This window comes from Leptodactylus fuscus, chromosome 5, assembly GCF_031893055.1.
Source record: "Leptodactylus fuscus isolate aLepFus1 chromosome 5, aLepFus1.hap2, whole genome shotgun sequence".
Taxonomy (NCBI): Eukaryota; Metazoa; Chordata; class Amphibia; order Anura; family Leptodactylidae; genus Leptodactylus; species Leptodactylus fuscus.
In genome coordinates, this window is record NC_134269.1 from 85,101,999 (window position 1) to 85,115,728 (window position 13,730).

At 40.9% G+C, this 13,730-nt stretch overlaps 1 protein-coding gene across 1 annotated transcript in view; it reads left to right on the forward strand.

The window, feature by feature from the left end:
* The window catches only part of ENTREP2 (endosomal transmembrane epsin interactor 2), a 638,923-nt gene extending 625,607 nt beyond the window's left edge, over positions 1 to 13,316 (forward strand). Inside the window, exons 10-11 of the mRNA XM_075273590.1 lie at positions 10,127 to 10,452; positions 12,773 to 13,316. Coding sequence (XP_075129691.1) covers positions 10,127 to 10,452; positions 12,773 to 12,958 — 512 coding nt within the window. The 3' untranslated portion in view covers positions 12,959 to 13,316. The remainder of the gene's footprint in view (positions 1 to 10,126; positions 10,453 to 12,772) is intronic.
* The last annotated feature ends 414 nt before the right edge of the window (positions 13,317 to 13,730 follow it).

A 13,730-nucleotide genomic window follows, 5' to 3' on the forward strand; every position in this document is an offset into this window, starting at 1 on the left:
TATGTTCTCTCTTTGCACTAATTTTGCATCTGTGGCAGCCGTTCTCTTCCAATTTTCTCTTGCAGGATCTATTGTATGTTCCATCCAGACGTACCCTTATATTGTAGAATACAACTGTATGATTTTGGTGATTCAATTTGTTAGGCTTGTGCAATATATCTAATGCTGGCAATTTGGAGATAGGAAGAGTGTCAATACTTTGGAAAGATTTGCTAGCCCACCATGTCGTAAATCTCTTTGGCTGCCTTTGTTTGTGTTAATATGCAACCGTATCTCAAAGATGATTTAAGATTCGTTCTGTCTGAGCATTTATAAAGGATGGTTGTATTGCAAATGGAGCACATACATCAATGCAATGGCTCGGCTCGCCCTGAACCAAATTGAGAGAGACAGAAAGTGTTTCAGTGATTCTTCCCTCTCAAAGGGGATTTGTGGTGGAGAGCTCCTTAAATCAATAGCAATTACATTAATTACTACTGGGGGAATCAATTACCCATTTGCCAAGGCAAATAGTATTCTTAAATATAATGAAAGACACAGCAGGTAAAGGCTTTCTCCGGGAGGATAGCTTCTGGATCACAGCTGGCTAGCAGAAACCACAGATTCCCTACAATAAAAGCATTACTAATATTAATGTAAATTTTATTGTATTATCATTCTTTCCCAAACAGAACGTAAAGATTCCATTGGTTGTATTTTTGGCACAAGTCTCTTAATATTGAACTGATATGTTTTGCTATATGGAGGTAATTTGTCATGACCTTTACTTGTGATCTACCACCTCTAACATCGGATACAGATGTTATTTATTGTTTTTTAGTTTATTATGGTCTTATATCCGTAACGAACCAGCTAACGTCTCCGCAGTCCTAATAGTAGCCTATAATACCACGGAGCCTCCAGTGTACAATAAGAGACCCAAAGGTCATTCACCTCAGCTCCATGTGGATACATGAAGAATACATCAGGATGAGGAAACAATATAGTGCACGTCCTGATCTGCTTCCCAATCACAATAATACATCTCAGTATTAAATTCAAGGGTCATTCTGACAAAATGACTTCTGATAATTCTAGATCTGCATTTTCTTTTAGTTCAAGGCAATGGGGAAACAAGATTCCTAATGGGCCCCAGAATGAACTCTGTACAAGGCTCCCCCAATCCTGTATACAATACATATGCAGTACATATGAAGTATATTATGCAGTATTGTATTTAATACAATACATATGCTGTATATACACACAACATATGTTCTACACATATAGATCTACATACAAAAAATCTATACACTACACACACAGAAAATAAAGTCCATGTAGTTTAGTGTTAACAGTTGTGTAAGTATTCCGCGCATGAAGATACGCACTAGGCCGAGGTATAAGAACTAGGCCGATACCAAGCATAAGCAATGTATGATGATATATGGACACTCCTGGGCAGCAACAATATCAGCAATTAAAAGTCCATTTATTTCTAAAACTATAAGATATACACATTCTACTTGTGCTCCATTCAGACAGGCCCCCCGCCCCCTTGTGATGTTTTTAATACTGTATCCTGTCCATCTTTAATCATAGTGTGACTTCTTTTTTTTCATACTATACACACACACACACAACATAACCTGAAGCTCCTGGGCCCCAATCCAAAACCTGTAATGAGACCCTTACTGACCATGTGTTATTTAGAATAGTAGTAAATTTTATGCAGCATAGGGACCTTTAAGGCCCCCTCAGGCTCAAGGGCCAAGTAGTAACTTGTCTGCAACCCCTAAACTACACCCCTGACAACAAGTATAAGGTTACTGTAGGTTTACATGCACAATGTTAGACATTCTTTTCTTCTGTTCCATCATAATAATTAATGATTATAATTAGAGATGAGCGAACAGTGAAATGTTCAAAGTTCGATTTGAGTAGCCGCTCAATACTCAACTGTTCGATCGAAAATTGAACCCCATTATAGTCTATGGGGAATAAATGCTCGTTTAGGGGGAAACCACTATTTGACTCAGGAGGGTCACCAAGTCCACTATCACACCCCAGGAAATGATGTCAACACCTCTAGAATGCAACTAGGACAGCAGGGGAAGCATGCCTGGGGGCATCTAACATGCCCAAGTCACTGTATTATGTCGGGATCCCTGTCAGCTTGTGATATGCGGGAGCGGACTTTTTCCCATAGTAATTCATTGATACAGAGTACAGCATTCGGCCAATCAATGCTGGTTCTGCCAGAGGCTCGTCTGTGAGGAGGCGGAGTCTAAGATTGGACCAGAATGGAGACTGCTGTGGACTGATCTTAGACTCTGCCTACTCCGGCAGAACCAGCATTGATTGGCCAAATGCTATACTCTGTTTGTTTTTATTCCATGTACTCTGTATGGCATTCGGCCAATCAACGCTGGTCAATGCATTCCTATGGGAAAAAGTCAGCTTGCGCATATCGCAAGCTGACAGGGATCCCAACCAGATAGAGCCCCAAAGAGCTGTGTGAGGTCACCTGAATTAGCCAGCCAATTACTATTTCCGATTTTTTTTCAATGCCTCCGTTGACGTAGTTCCTGTCCCACCTCTCCTGCGCAGTTATTGGTGCAAAAAAAGCGCCAGGGAAGATGGGAGGGGAATTGAATTTTTAGTGAGTTTGCCACCTGGTGTTCGACTCGAATCGAACATCTCGAACAGCCTGATATCCGATCGAACATGTACTCGATCGAACATTGTTCGCTCATCTCTAATTATAATAATAATTCAGCGTCTCATAATCAGGGCCCTTACAAATATTAAAGAGTGGGTCTCTGGTTGAAGTTTATGTAGCTGTGAGTGACATCATATTTCACTTACTTGTTTAGTAGATGGGTGGCTTGGATTTGGCTCTATATTGAAGTGGTTATATTATATCTATCCACACGCCTTTAGGTACTACTAGTGAGTGATAATATTACTGAAGAGATAATTCTGCCTAAGTGATAGATGTTATCACTCATTTCTACTGTAGCTCTGCCCTTATCTTTGGTTTCCTCTTTCCTACGGAAAGCCAGTCTGATGTAGGCTCATAAGAAACAGCCAAAAAACGTTTCACCTATTGTGGATTGCATATTTTATGATGGAATGGCATGGAATAAAAACAAACTTTGAAAGGGTGAAAAGGGTGAAACCCTATCAGAACACCTTGGAACTAGAGATGAGCGAACACTAAAATGTTCGAGGTTCGAAATTCGATTCGAACAGCCGCTCACTGTTCGAGTGTTCGAATGGGTTTCGAACCCCATTATAGTCTATGGGGAACATAAACTCGTTAAGGGGGAAACCCAAATTCGTGTCTGGAGGGTCACCAAGTCCACTATGACACCCCAGGAAATGATACCAACACCCTGGAATGACACTGGGACAGCAGGGGAAGCATGTCTGGGGGCATAAAAGTCACTTTATTTCATGGAAATCCCTGTCAGTTTGCGATTTTCGCAAGCTAACTTTTCCCCATAGAAATGCATTGGCCAGTGCTGATTGGCCAGAGTACGGAACTCGACCAATCAGCGCTGGCTCTGCTGGAGGAGGCGGAGTCTAAGATCGCTCCACACCAGTCTCCATTCAGGTCCGACCTTAGACTCCGCCTCCTCCGGCAGAGCCAGCGCTGATTGGCCGAAGGCTGGCCAATGCATTCCTATGCGAATGCAGAGACTTAGCAGTGCTGAGTCAGTTTTGCTCAACTACACATCTGATGCACACTCGGCACTGCTACATCAGATGTAGCAATCTGATGTAGCAGAGCCGAGGGTGCACTAGAACCCCTGTGCAAACTCAGTTCACGCTAATAGAATGCATTGGCCAGCGCTGATTGGCCAATGCATTCTATTAGCCCGATGAAGTAGAGCTGAATGTGTGTGTTAAGCACACACATTCAGCACTGCTTCATCACGCCAATACAATGCATTAGCCAGTGCTGATTGGCCAGAGTACGGAATTCGGCCAATCAGCGCTGGCTCTGCTGGAGGAGGCGGAGTCTAAGGTCGGACCTGAATGGAGACTGGTGTGGAGCGATCTTAGACTCCGCCTCCTCCAGCAGAGCCAGCGCTGATTGGCCGAATTCCGTACTCTGGCCAATCAGCGCTGGCCAATGCATTCTATTAGCCCGATGAAGTAGAGCTGAATGTGTGTGCTTAGCACACACATTCAGCTCTACTTCATCGGGCTAATAGAATGCATTGGCCAATCAGCGCTGGCCAATGCATTCTATTAGCTTGATGAAGCAGAGTGTGCACAAGGGTTCAAGCGCACCCTCGGCTCTGATGTAGCAGAGCCGAGGGTGCACAAGGGTTCAAGTGCACCCTCGGCTCTCCTACATCAGAGCCGAGGGTGCGCTTGAACCCTTGTGCAGCCTCAGCTCTGCTACATCAGAGCCGAGGGTGCGCTTGAACCCTTGTGCACACTCTGCTTCATCAAGCTAATAGAATGCATTGGCCAGCACTGATTGGCCAGAGTACGGAATTCGGCCAATCAGCGCTGGCCAATGCATCCCTATGGGAAAAAGTTTATCTCACAAAAATCACAATTACACACCCGATAGAGCCCCAAAAAGTTATTTTTAATAACATTCCCCCCTAAATAAAGGTTATCCCTAGCTATCCCTGCCTGTACAGCTATCCCTGTCTCATAGTCACAAAGTTCACATTCTCATATGACCCGGATTTGAAATCCACTATTCGTCTAAAATGGAGGTCACCTGATTTCGGCAGCCAATGACTTTTTCCAATTTTTTTCAATGCCCCCAGTGTCGTAGTTCCTGTCCCACCTCCCCTGCGCTGTTATTGGTGCAAAAAAGGCGCCAGGGAAGGTGGGAGGGGAATCGAATTTTGGCGCACTTTACCACGCGGTGTTCGATTCGATTCGAACATGGCGAACACCCTGATATCCGATCGAACATGTGTTCGATAGAACACTGTTCGCTCATCTCTACTTGGAACCAATAGGAGCACCATGAATTTCTCAACATCTTGTTACTGCTGGTATCTGTAGAAGTAGTGCAGGTTCCCCTACACCTCTGTCCTGGTTGTAACCACATTTGTTATGTTCCTAGTCCAGACTCACGTATATAGCGGTACGTAGACAGCACTTGCATTAAGATCATAATGAGGGGATCTGAAAACACCACATATGAAGAGTCTGTTTGATATACGGCACATGGTAAGTAGGTGGCTCAGGAGCTTCAAGTTACATCCCTACACCTCCAATATGACACTTTCTAAGTAGGTTCTGTGAAAGAATATGACTTAGGCCACATTGATAATCCAGGTTGGTGGATGAACGGCAGTGATGGCACATGGATGATGCTTAGTCATTTACTTCAGTGAAGCCCGGGCCACAAAAAGGATAGGAAAAGGACCTGTTCTGAGTTTTGCCTCTGGCCTGTGATAATACGTGGTCATGTATTTGGGGCCATGCAAAATACAATGGTGTTTTCAAGTTATAGTATTTACATCAATATTATACAGAAAAATGTAGTATGGTAAAGATTCCTGTCATAATCCCGAAAAGGACATTCACCAATCTAACCTATTCGGTACCTGAAATAAATGAAACATTACATTGATTTGCTAACAGTGATAGTTTTGCCTTATTTTTGCTATTTCTGACAATAAAGGTTATAGTTCAGATTCTTCAATGAGCTCTTAAATGGTTAAATGAGAAGAATTGCATGTATTATGGTATATAGTGGTAAACCGTGCAAAAAATGCAAAATTGCTTAATTTTAAAATATTTCTTTCTAGCATTGGACTTTTAACTCAGGTTTACCTAAACAAGCAATAGTTATAAAATATTATACCATGGAAACACAGCTGTGGGCGCAGATGGCAAACTATTATTTCTTCCTGACACAATACTAATGTTAGTGTAGTATGGTAATATGAATGTATATTAATAATGAAAACTTGTTTTTAAAAAATTACAATACAAAATATTCATATATATATTATTTATTACAAGACTGATATCATTTTATTGTCTATAATTTATTTTATAATGATTCTTGCAATCATTCACTTTCCATTATGTGCCATAAACGCTTCTTTACACACTGGTTGGCAGGAACTGTAGTGGGAGTCTCATTGGGAACACTATCCAGAACAGCTTCTACTGGCTTCATTGACACATGGAAAATGTATTCATAGTCGCTGCTTTCAGACTTTATGCAGCAATAATGACAATATGTCTCAAAACATCTGTGTTCCCGCTAAGAACATAAATGACTACAATAATCCCGTCCAGAAACATGACAGGCAGGTATGGGAATATGAACTGCATGGGGTGGTGGCAATAAGAGAGAAGGATAACGTAGGTAGGTAAGTGGATCGATAGATTGATGGATAGGATAGAATAGAATAGTCAAATATTTTATTCTCTCTTACATATACCACATAAACACTGAAACTGATGAGCCGTTTATTAGACTTCAGCAGTCAGTTCTCAGTGCCTTGTTTTATGACGGATTCCCCATGATCAGCAAATTATTAATGGAAATGAGTGTATTACAAGACTGATTTACTCAAAATATTGTTAACATAACATGTTGTGTTCCTCACAAAAAATGATGCTGTGCTGTATATTATTACACTCTTCTGTAGGGGCAGCATTGCTCTTATATGCACATCAGCTATATAAACAATCATTTACTCTTGCAGTAGAAAACCTGATATATGCACCCAAGGAATAGATTTCAACTAAGATGTGTTATGGAGGAAGGAATCATTGTTACTCATAAAATAGAATAAAATAAATAACTATATATACACTCACCGGCCACTTTATTAGGTACACCTGTCCAACTGCTCGTTAACACTTAATTTCTAATCAGCCAATCACATGGCGGCAACTCAGTGCATTTAGGCATGTAGACATGGTCAAGACAATCTCCTGCAGTTCAAACCGAGCATCAGTATGGGGAAGAAAGGTGATTTGAGTGCCTTTGAACGTGGCATGGTTGTTGGTGCCAGAAGGGCTGGTCTGAGTATTTCAGAAACTGCTGATCTACTGGGATTTTCACGCACAACCATCTCTAGGGTTTACAGAGAATGGTCCGAAAAAGAAAAAACATCCAGTGAGCGGCAGTTCTGTGGACGGAAATGCGTTGTTGATGCCAGAGGTCAGAGGAGAATGGCCAGACTGGTTTGAGCTGATAGAAAGGCAACAGTGACTCAAATAGCCACCCGTTACAACCAAGGTAGCCAGAAGAGCATCTCTGAACGCACAGTACGTCGAACTTTGAGGCAGATGGGCTACAGCAGCAGAAGACCACACCGGGTGCCACTCCTTTCAGCTAAGAACAGGAAACTGAGGCTACAATTTGCACAAGCTCATCGAAATTGGACAATTGAAGATTGGAAAAACGTTGCCTGGTCTGATGAGTCTCGATTTCTGCTGCGACATTCGGATGGTAGGGTCAGAATTTGGCGTCAACACCATGAAAGCATGGATCCATCCTGCCTTGTATCAACGGTTCAGGCTGGTGGTGGTGGTGTCATGGGGTGGGGAATATTTTCTTGGCACTCTTTGGGCCCCTTGGTACCAACTGAGCATCGTTGCAACGCCAAAGCCTACCTGAGTATTGTTGCTGACCATGTCCATTCCTTTATGACCACAATGTACCCAACATCTGATGGTTACTTTCAGCAGGATAATGCAATGCCATGTCATAAAGCTGGAATCATCTCAGACTGGTTTCTTGAACATGACAATGAGTTCACTGTACTCCAATGGCCTCCACAGTCACCAGATCTCAATCCAATAGAGCATCTTTGGGATGTGGTGGAACGGGAGATTCGCATCATGGATGTGCAGCCGACAAATCTGCGGCAACTGTGTGATGCCATCATGTCAATATGGACCAAAATCTCTGAGGAATGCTTCCAGCACCTTGTTGAATCTATGCCACGAAGAATTGAGGCAGTTCTGAAGGCAAAAGGGGGTCCAACCCGTTACTAGCATGGTGTACCTAATAAAGTGGCCGGTGAGTGTATATATATATATATATATATATATATATATATATATATATATATATATATATATATATATATATATATAAACCAAATGCGAAACTAAACAAAACTACTTAAAAACAAAAACTTGAGTCTTCAGTAGTTGATAACTTTTTTAATGCCCTCACACACTGACCGCTGACAAAATAGAGATACCAAATTCTAACAGGGAATATAAAATCCCAGGTACGTTCACCTGTAACACACCCAATTTAGTGTATTTAATAATATGCACCAATAGTTCCTCTGAAATGTTGAAGAGACCGGTCAGAAGTTCAGAATGAGGATGAATGCACATCGCCATACAATTAGAGAACAAAGAGTGGACCTTCCCGTGTCTAAACATTTCAGCAGTGAAAATCATAATATCACCAACGACATGAAAATTTTGGTTTTAAGAGGGAATTTTAAATCAAGGAAACAGAGACAGATTTATAGGTACAAGCTGATGACCTTATTTAACACTCTCGAGAATTGGATGAATCTGTCACATGGGTTCATGGCATCCTACAGAAATAACTGAACTGAAACAGCCATAAAAGACACTCTGAACTGATAAGAACATCACAAACTATTGAATTGTTTAGTTGTATAACCAATAACCTTCTTCCAGCCACCCTACTAGAATTCTAGTCCTATGTACATAAATATGCAGCCATCAGAAATTGTTTTTAGATATACCTGAAGAAGAAGCCGAGAGCTTCGAAACGTTGTAATCTGTCATCATTATTAGTTCGCCATTAAAAAAGGTATCAACTACTGAAGACTCTCAAGTTTTTTGTTTTTATATTTCCTACCCGCTGGCTAACACGGTACAAAACCAAACATTTTCCTTAAACAAAACTTGAGAGTTTAAATCCTCTCTAATAGACAGTGCAAACTTAGACTAGACAGTCTTAGAAGGCGATCACACTACCACCACTGTCCATCCAGGGGTTTCTACCCTAAACTCCAGGGAAATTAGACAAGGGACAGCTTGCCGGCTGTCAGCTTTAAAACCCATTCATTTGTATTGTTTTTTTTAAAGGTGACCGCCGGTGTCCGTATGCGGCCTCTCCACCTGAAAACCGTTTCGTTTTTTTTTTGCACGGACACAAAGACGTACATGCAGGAGTTTGTGTAAGTGCAAAAATAACGGTTTCCAGGTGGAGAAGCTGCATACGGACACCGATGGTTACTTTTAAAAACCCATAAAAATGAATGAGTTTTAAAGCAGACTGCCGGCAAACCATCCCCTGTCCAGTTTCCCACAGGGTTTAGGATGTAAACCCAGGGGCGGACAGCAGCGGTAGTGTGAACGCCCTCTTAAACTGTACCAGATTTATCAAAGTGTCTGATATTGTTTGATAAATCTGTTTTCTAGTCTAAGTTTGCACCTACTATTAGTAGACTTAAAAGTTCTTGGAGCATTTGTGGTGCACAGAGGCACAACTTAGGTCATGGCCCTTACCCATGAGGCCCTCTCCTTTTTTGGTTAAGACCCTCGATAAATGTGGTGCACAGCATGCTCGTCAGTTTCTTTGGTGCAAAGTATATCAGAATTCTGGCACATTTTGCTTAATAAATCCCCTCCAGCCGCCAGCCATAACATGAAGAGCCCTTCTTATGATGTCATCTCTGTTATGTCTTTCCCCAGGTGTGTGTGTGTGTGTTGTGCTCCATACACCAAATGGGGTAAGCATTGAGGATAAATAGTTTGGTAAATTCATTTTATTTCTACAGTTTTTTGCTAAAAATAAGAAAAAAGGAAACACTTTATGACACTTGAGCATGTTCAGATTTAAGTAACAAATGGCAAAATTTGAGCTACTTACAAATCATATGTCGTCCGCTGCCTTATGATTTGCTTCCAGATGGATTATACAGTACAGCAGCGTGCATGACTGAACCAGAATACATTTATTTAGAACGTGCACAGAATATTCCTAATCGCCTAAATACTCACTGGGGAGAGTTTGATTTATTAATTATTTATGCTTTGCATCTTGATGGTTGATTATGCTTTTTATCCAGTCAGACAATTTAGTCTTCATATCATGTTTCAATCTGTTCGACTGTTTACCTTTTCCCACTCTCTCTCTTTGCAGCTCCTAGCTTGTATTCGCACATGACTGCCTCAGCCTGCCAGGAGACGGCAAACCATTTTTTATTGGGAAGACAAAAAGACAACAAGAAAGGGAGTCATCGAATTAAGCCCAAGGCCCTAAAAAACATCTCTAAAGAGAGGCCCAACTCTCTGGTGGACCTGAAAACATACAAAGACACAAAGATTTTAGTGGCAAAATTCCTGGAACATTCAAATTGTCATCTGTCTCCAGAAGTGCAACATGTTGTCAATAGTATTAAGTCTGTCATCAAATCAGATGAGCGGCACATGGAGGAAGCCATCTTTAGTGCCAACATTATAGATCAGGTAAAGAAATATAGCAAAGCACAACTAGGAATACATGAACATAATGACGGCTGAACTGCACCTTCCGCTCACTCTTTCCTGGAAATCTCTCTCTTAGCTTTACTGATCCTATTTGTCTTGTCTCAGACCTTCTTCCCGTAGTCATATTGGCAGTGAGAAAAAACATAGTGAATAGCAACATCTGCCGCTAGAGAGTGAGGTCACCCATTTATTCTTTCCCCTCTTTCTTTATTACCAGCAGACATTTTCTTATTGCTTCTCGATGTTGTACAGGTGAGGCTAAGACCACTGTAGCGGGCCACGGCAAAAAAGCGCTGCAGGAAAAACCATGGCGGCAATTCATTGTGGTTTTTCCTGCATCATTTTTCACAGAAAGTCCGCAGAGGTTTCCTCTATGTACTTTCAGCTTCCATTGTACCTATAAGGGAACTATCGGTGTTTCCGAAGGTATAATCAACGTGCTACAATTTCCAAAACCACAATGTCTTTGAAATCGCAGCGCTTCCTCTGTATGTGTTTTTTCCCAATGTGTGGATGGGATCCATTTTACAGGGACTGTAAGACGCCACAGTTTTTTCACAGTGTTTATGCCATGGCCAAATATGGGGCACTGGCGTTACAGGACCTGCAAAGTGAATGTGATTCAGGCTAATCTTATCTACACATTTTTCAATCCACTATCTAGTGTGAATGGCCACCCTAAACTGCAGTGATATTTTTTAGTTCATAATGAGAAAAATGCGTTGTTACAGCTTTTAAAACATAACCTTTCGACTTCCTTGTGTGAACAAAGCCATAGAGAATTACTTGCACAGTGCTTTGCTTTTCCAGTCTGGCAAACCCGATACAAGTCAATCGATCAGTTTTTAATGCTAATTTTTTTTTAGCTGATGTATCTATTCCCTGGCAATTAAAAATAGACCAGTAAGTTAGGTCCAAAAATAAAAATAAAAAATAGAATGGTGAAGTTCAACTTTTTTTTTTTTTTTACTTTTAAACGACAGTTAAAAATGGATGACCCCCCCCCCCCGTCCTTATCTCTTCCTCTTGTTTCCCCCTCAATGTCTGTATGATTCCCAGCGTCCTTCTGTCTCCCTCTTCCCCCCTTCTCTTACCTCTGTTTTACTCTTCCTTTACCTGTTTTGGACTCATACTTCCATTTGCACAAGTGTTATCATGATGTTTTCACCATTGTTTGCATTCTGTATTGTGCACTTAAGCTGTTCTTTTATGGAAAATTTAAGAAAAATTGATTACACCTAAAAATGGATGACAAAGGAATTACAGAAAGACATTAAAAACAGACAAATGGTCAGAAAATGGAATAGAAATATATAAGGCTACAATCACATCACATGACCTCGTTTTACCTTTGAAAATCAGACTGTGTATACACCGAATTTTCCCGCCTGAACACACCAGGAGAGGAACTCCTAGTATTATAGTTCTCTATGCTGCTAGGCATTCCTGCCTCCCAGCGAAACAATGTTCAGTACTATGATCACTACAGAACAGTGTATGGCGGGAAGGTGAGAACTCCTAGCAGCATAGAGAACTATAATACTAGGAGTCCCTTTCCCATCATGTGTTCAGGCAGGTAAATCTGGCACACAGACGTTTGTTTAAATGAAGCCTAATCCTTGGATTGAAAATGGACGTTAACAGACCATTTATTATATTATAACATCCATTTTTTTCAATGTTCATGTGCATCAAGCCTTGTACCAATTTCATACCCACCTCACATTACCTGCCAATTATAATTTATAACATTATTTGCTACTTCACTGTACAATTATGTATGAAATCTGTGCAATAAAATCCTATAGCAAAGACAATCATATTCCCAACCGCTTTAGGTAGGGGGAAGCACTCAACAGCCACTGTGACTGGTAATACATACATACAACCTATGTATCCCATACTGTACTTGTCTTTCATACTGCACATATCTTACATAGGTACCTAGTAGATGAGGTTGGATAAAGACATTAGTCCATCAAGTCCAACCTATAACCCTACAATCCCTACAGTGTTGATCCAGGGGAAGGCAAAAAAAACCTATGAGGCTTATGCCAATCGCTCCATTTCAGGGGAAAAAATTCCTTCCCCGAGTCCAATTTGGCAGTCAGTATAAAAACCCTGGATCAACGTGTCCTTAAAATCTAGAGTCCATAACACGTAATATTGTTCTTTTCAAGAAAGGCATCCAGACACAATTACTTACTGTAGTATTGTGACAAGACGGACATTCTTCTTCAATCAGGATGCTGGTTTTATTTTCCTAGTAAGTGGTAACCACCATTTGTTTTATTACCAGGTAATTACAAGCTCTCAGCACAGTGTCAGTATGTCAAGAAAGCGGTTGCAAGAAGATCTTCACCTCCGAAGCTGTGGTGCTCTAAGTTCTCCAGTGACATTTCTACACAGAATACATTTAACACGAGAAATGGACCATGACAGACCACATAGTCTTATTGGAGTCTGCAGAGAAACCATCCTTTGACAACAGGTTATAAAAGATTGCATGCAAAGACTGAGCACATTAAATCCAGTTCTGTCACCAACACCAACCAACAACATGGCATCTTCAATCTGAACATGGTCATGCATGGGACAATAGACTCCTGTTCAAAGAAGTCCCTGAATGTTTTATGTTCTGCACCAACAATGCAAGCTTTATTTCCACAACAACAGCCTTTTGGGAACAGACACCTGAAGTTTAATCTATTTTTAATTTAAAATAGAGATTTGGATATTGCTGCCATGTAGCTTCATTAAATGTATACCATCTTCTCAACAGTTGCCACCTGTCAGAAAAGAGGAGCCATTACCTAGTCTTGCAGACAACATTTCAATATATCCTATCTGTACCATCAATGAAAGGTAGCATAACATATAAAAGGTGAAAAATCTTCACAAGAAGAAAAAATTTACAACCTCAGTGTTGTATTACTTTATGTACCTCAAAGTGTTTTCACAACCTTATTTAATAAAAAAAAGAACAAAGACTCAAATCTCATTGAATTACTCTTATTTAACTCTTTTCTACATTGCTGCTAAAAAAAAAAAAAAAAACATAGCACAAAGTCGCCAATGCTGTGGGATTGCCATGTCAAGTGTTACTCGGGCGTAACACCAGTTTTGAATTGTTGTAATACTGCTACATACTACCCACTAGAGGAAACTGGAGAATGAGAGTAGTAGTTGTCAACAAAGGCCAGGAGCACTCAATTGGCTCCTCCAGCCCTCCTCCCAAATCGGAGCAGTGTCGAGGG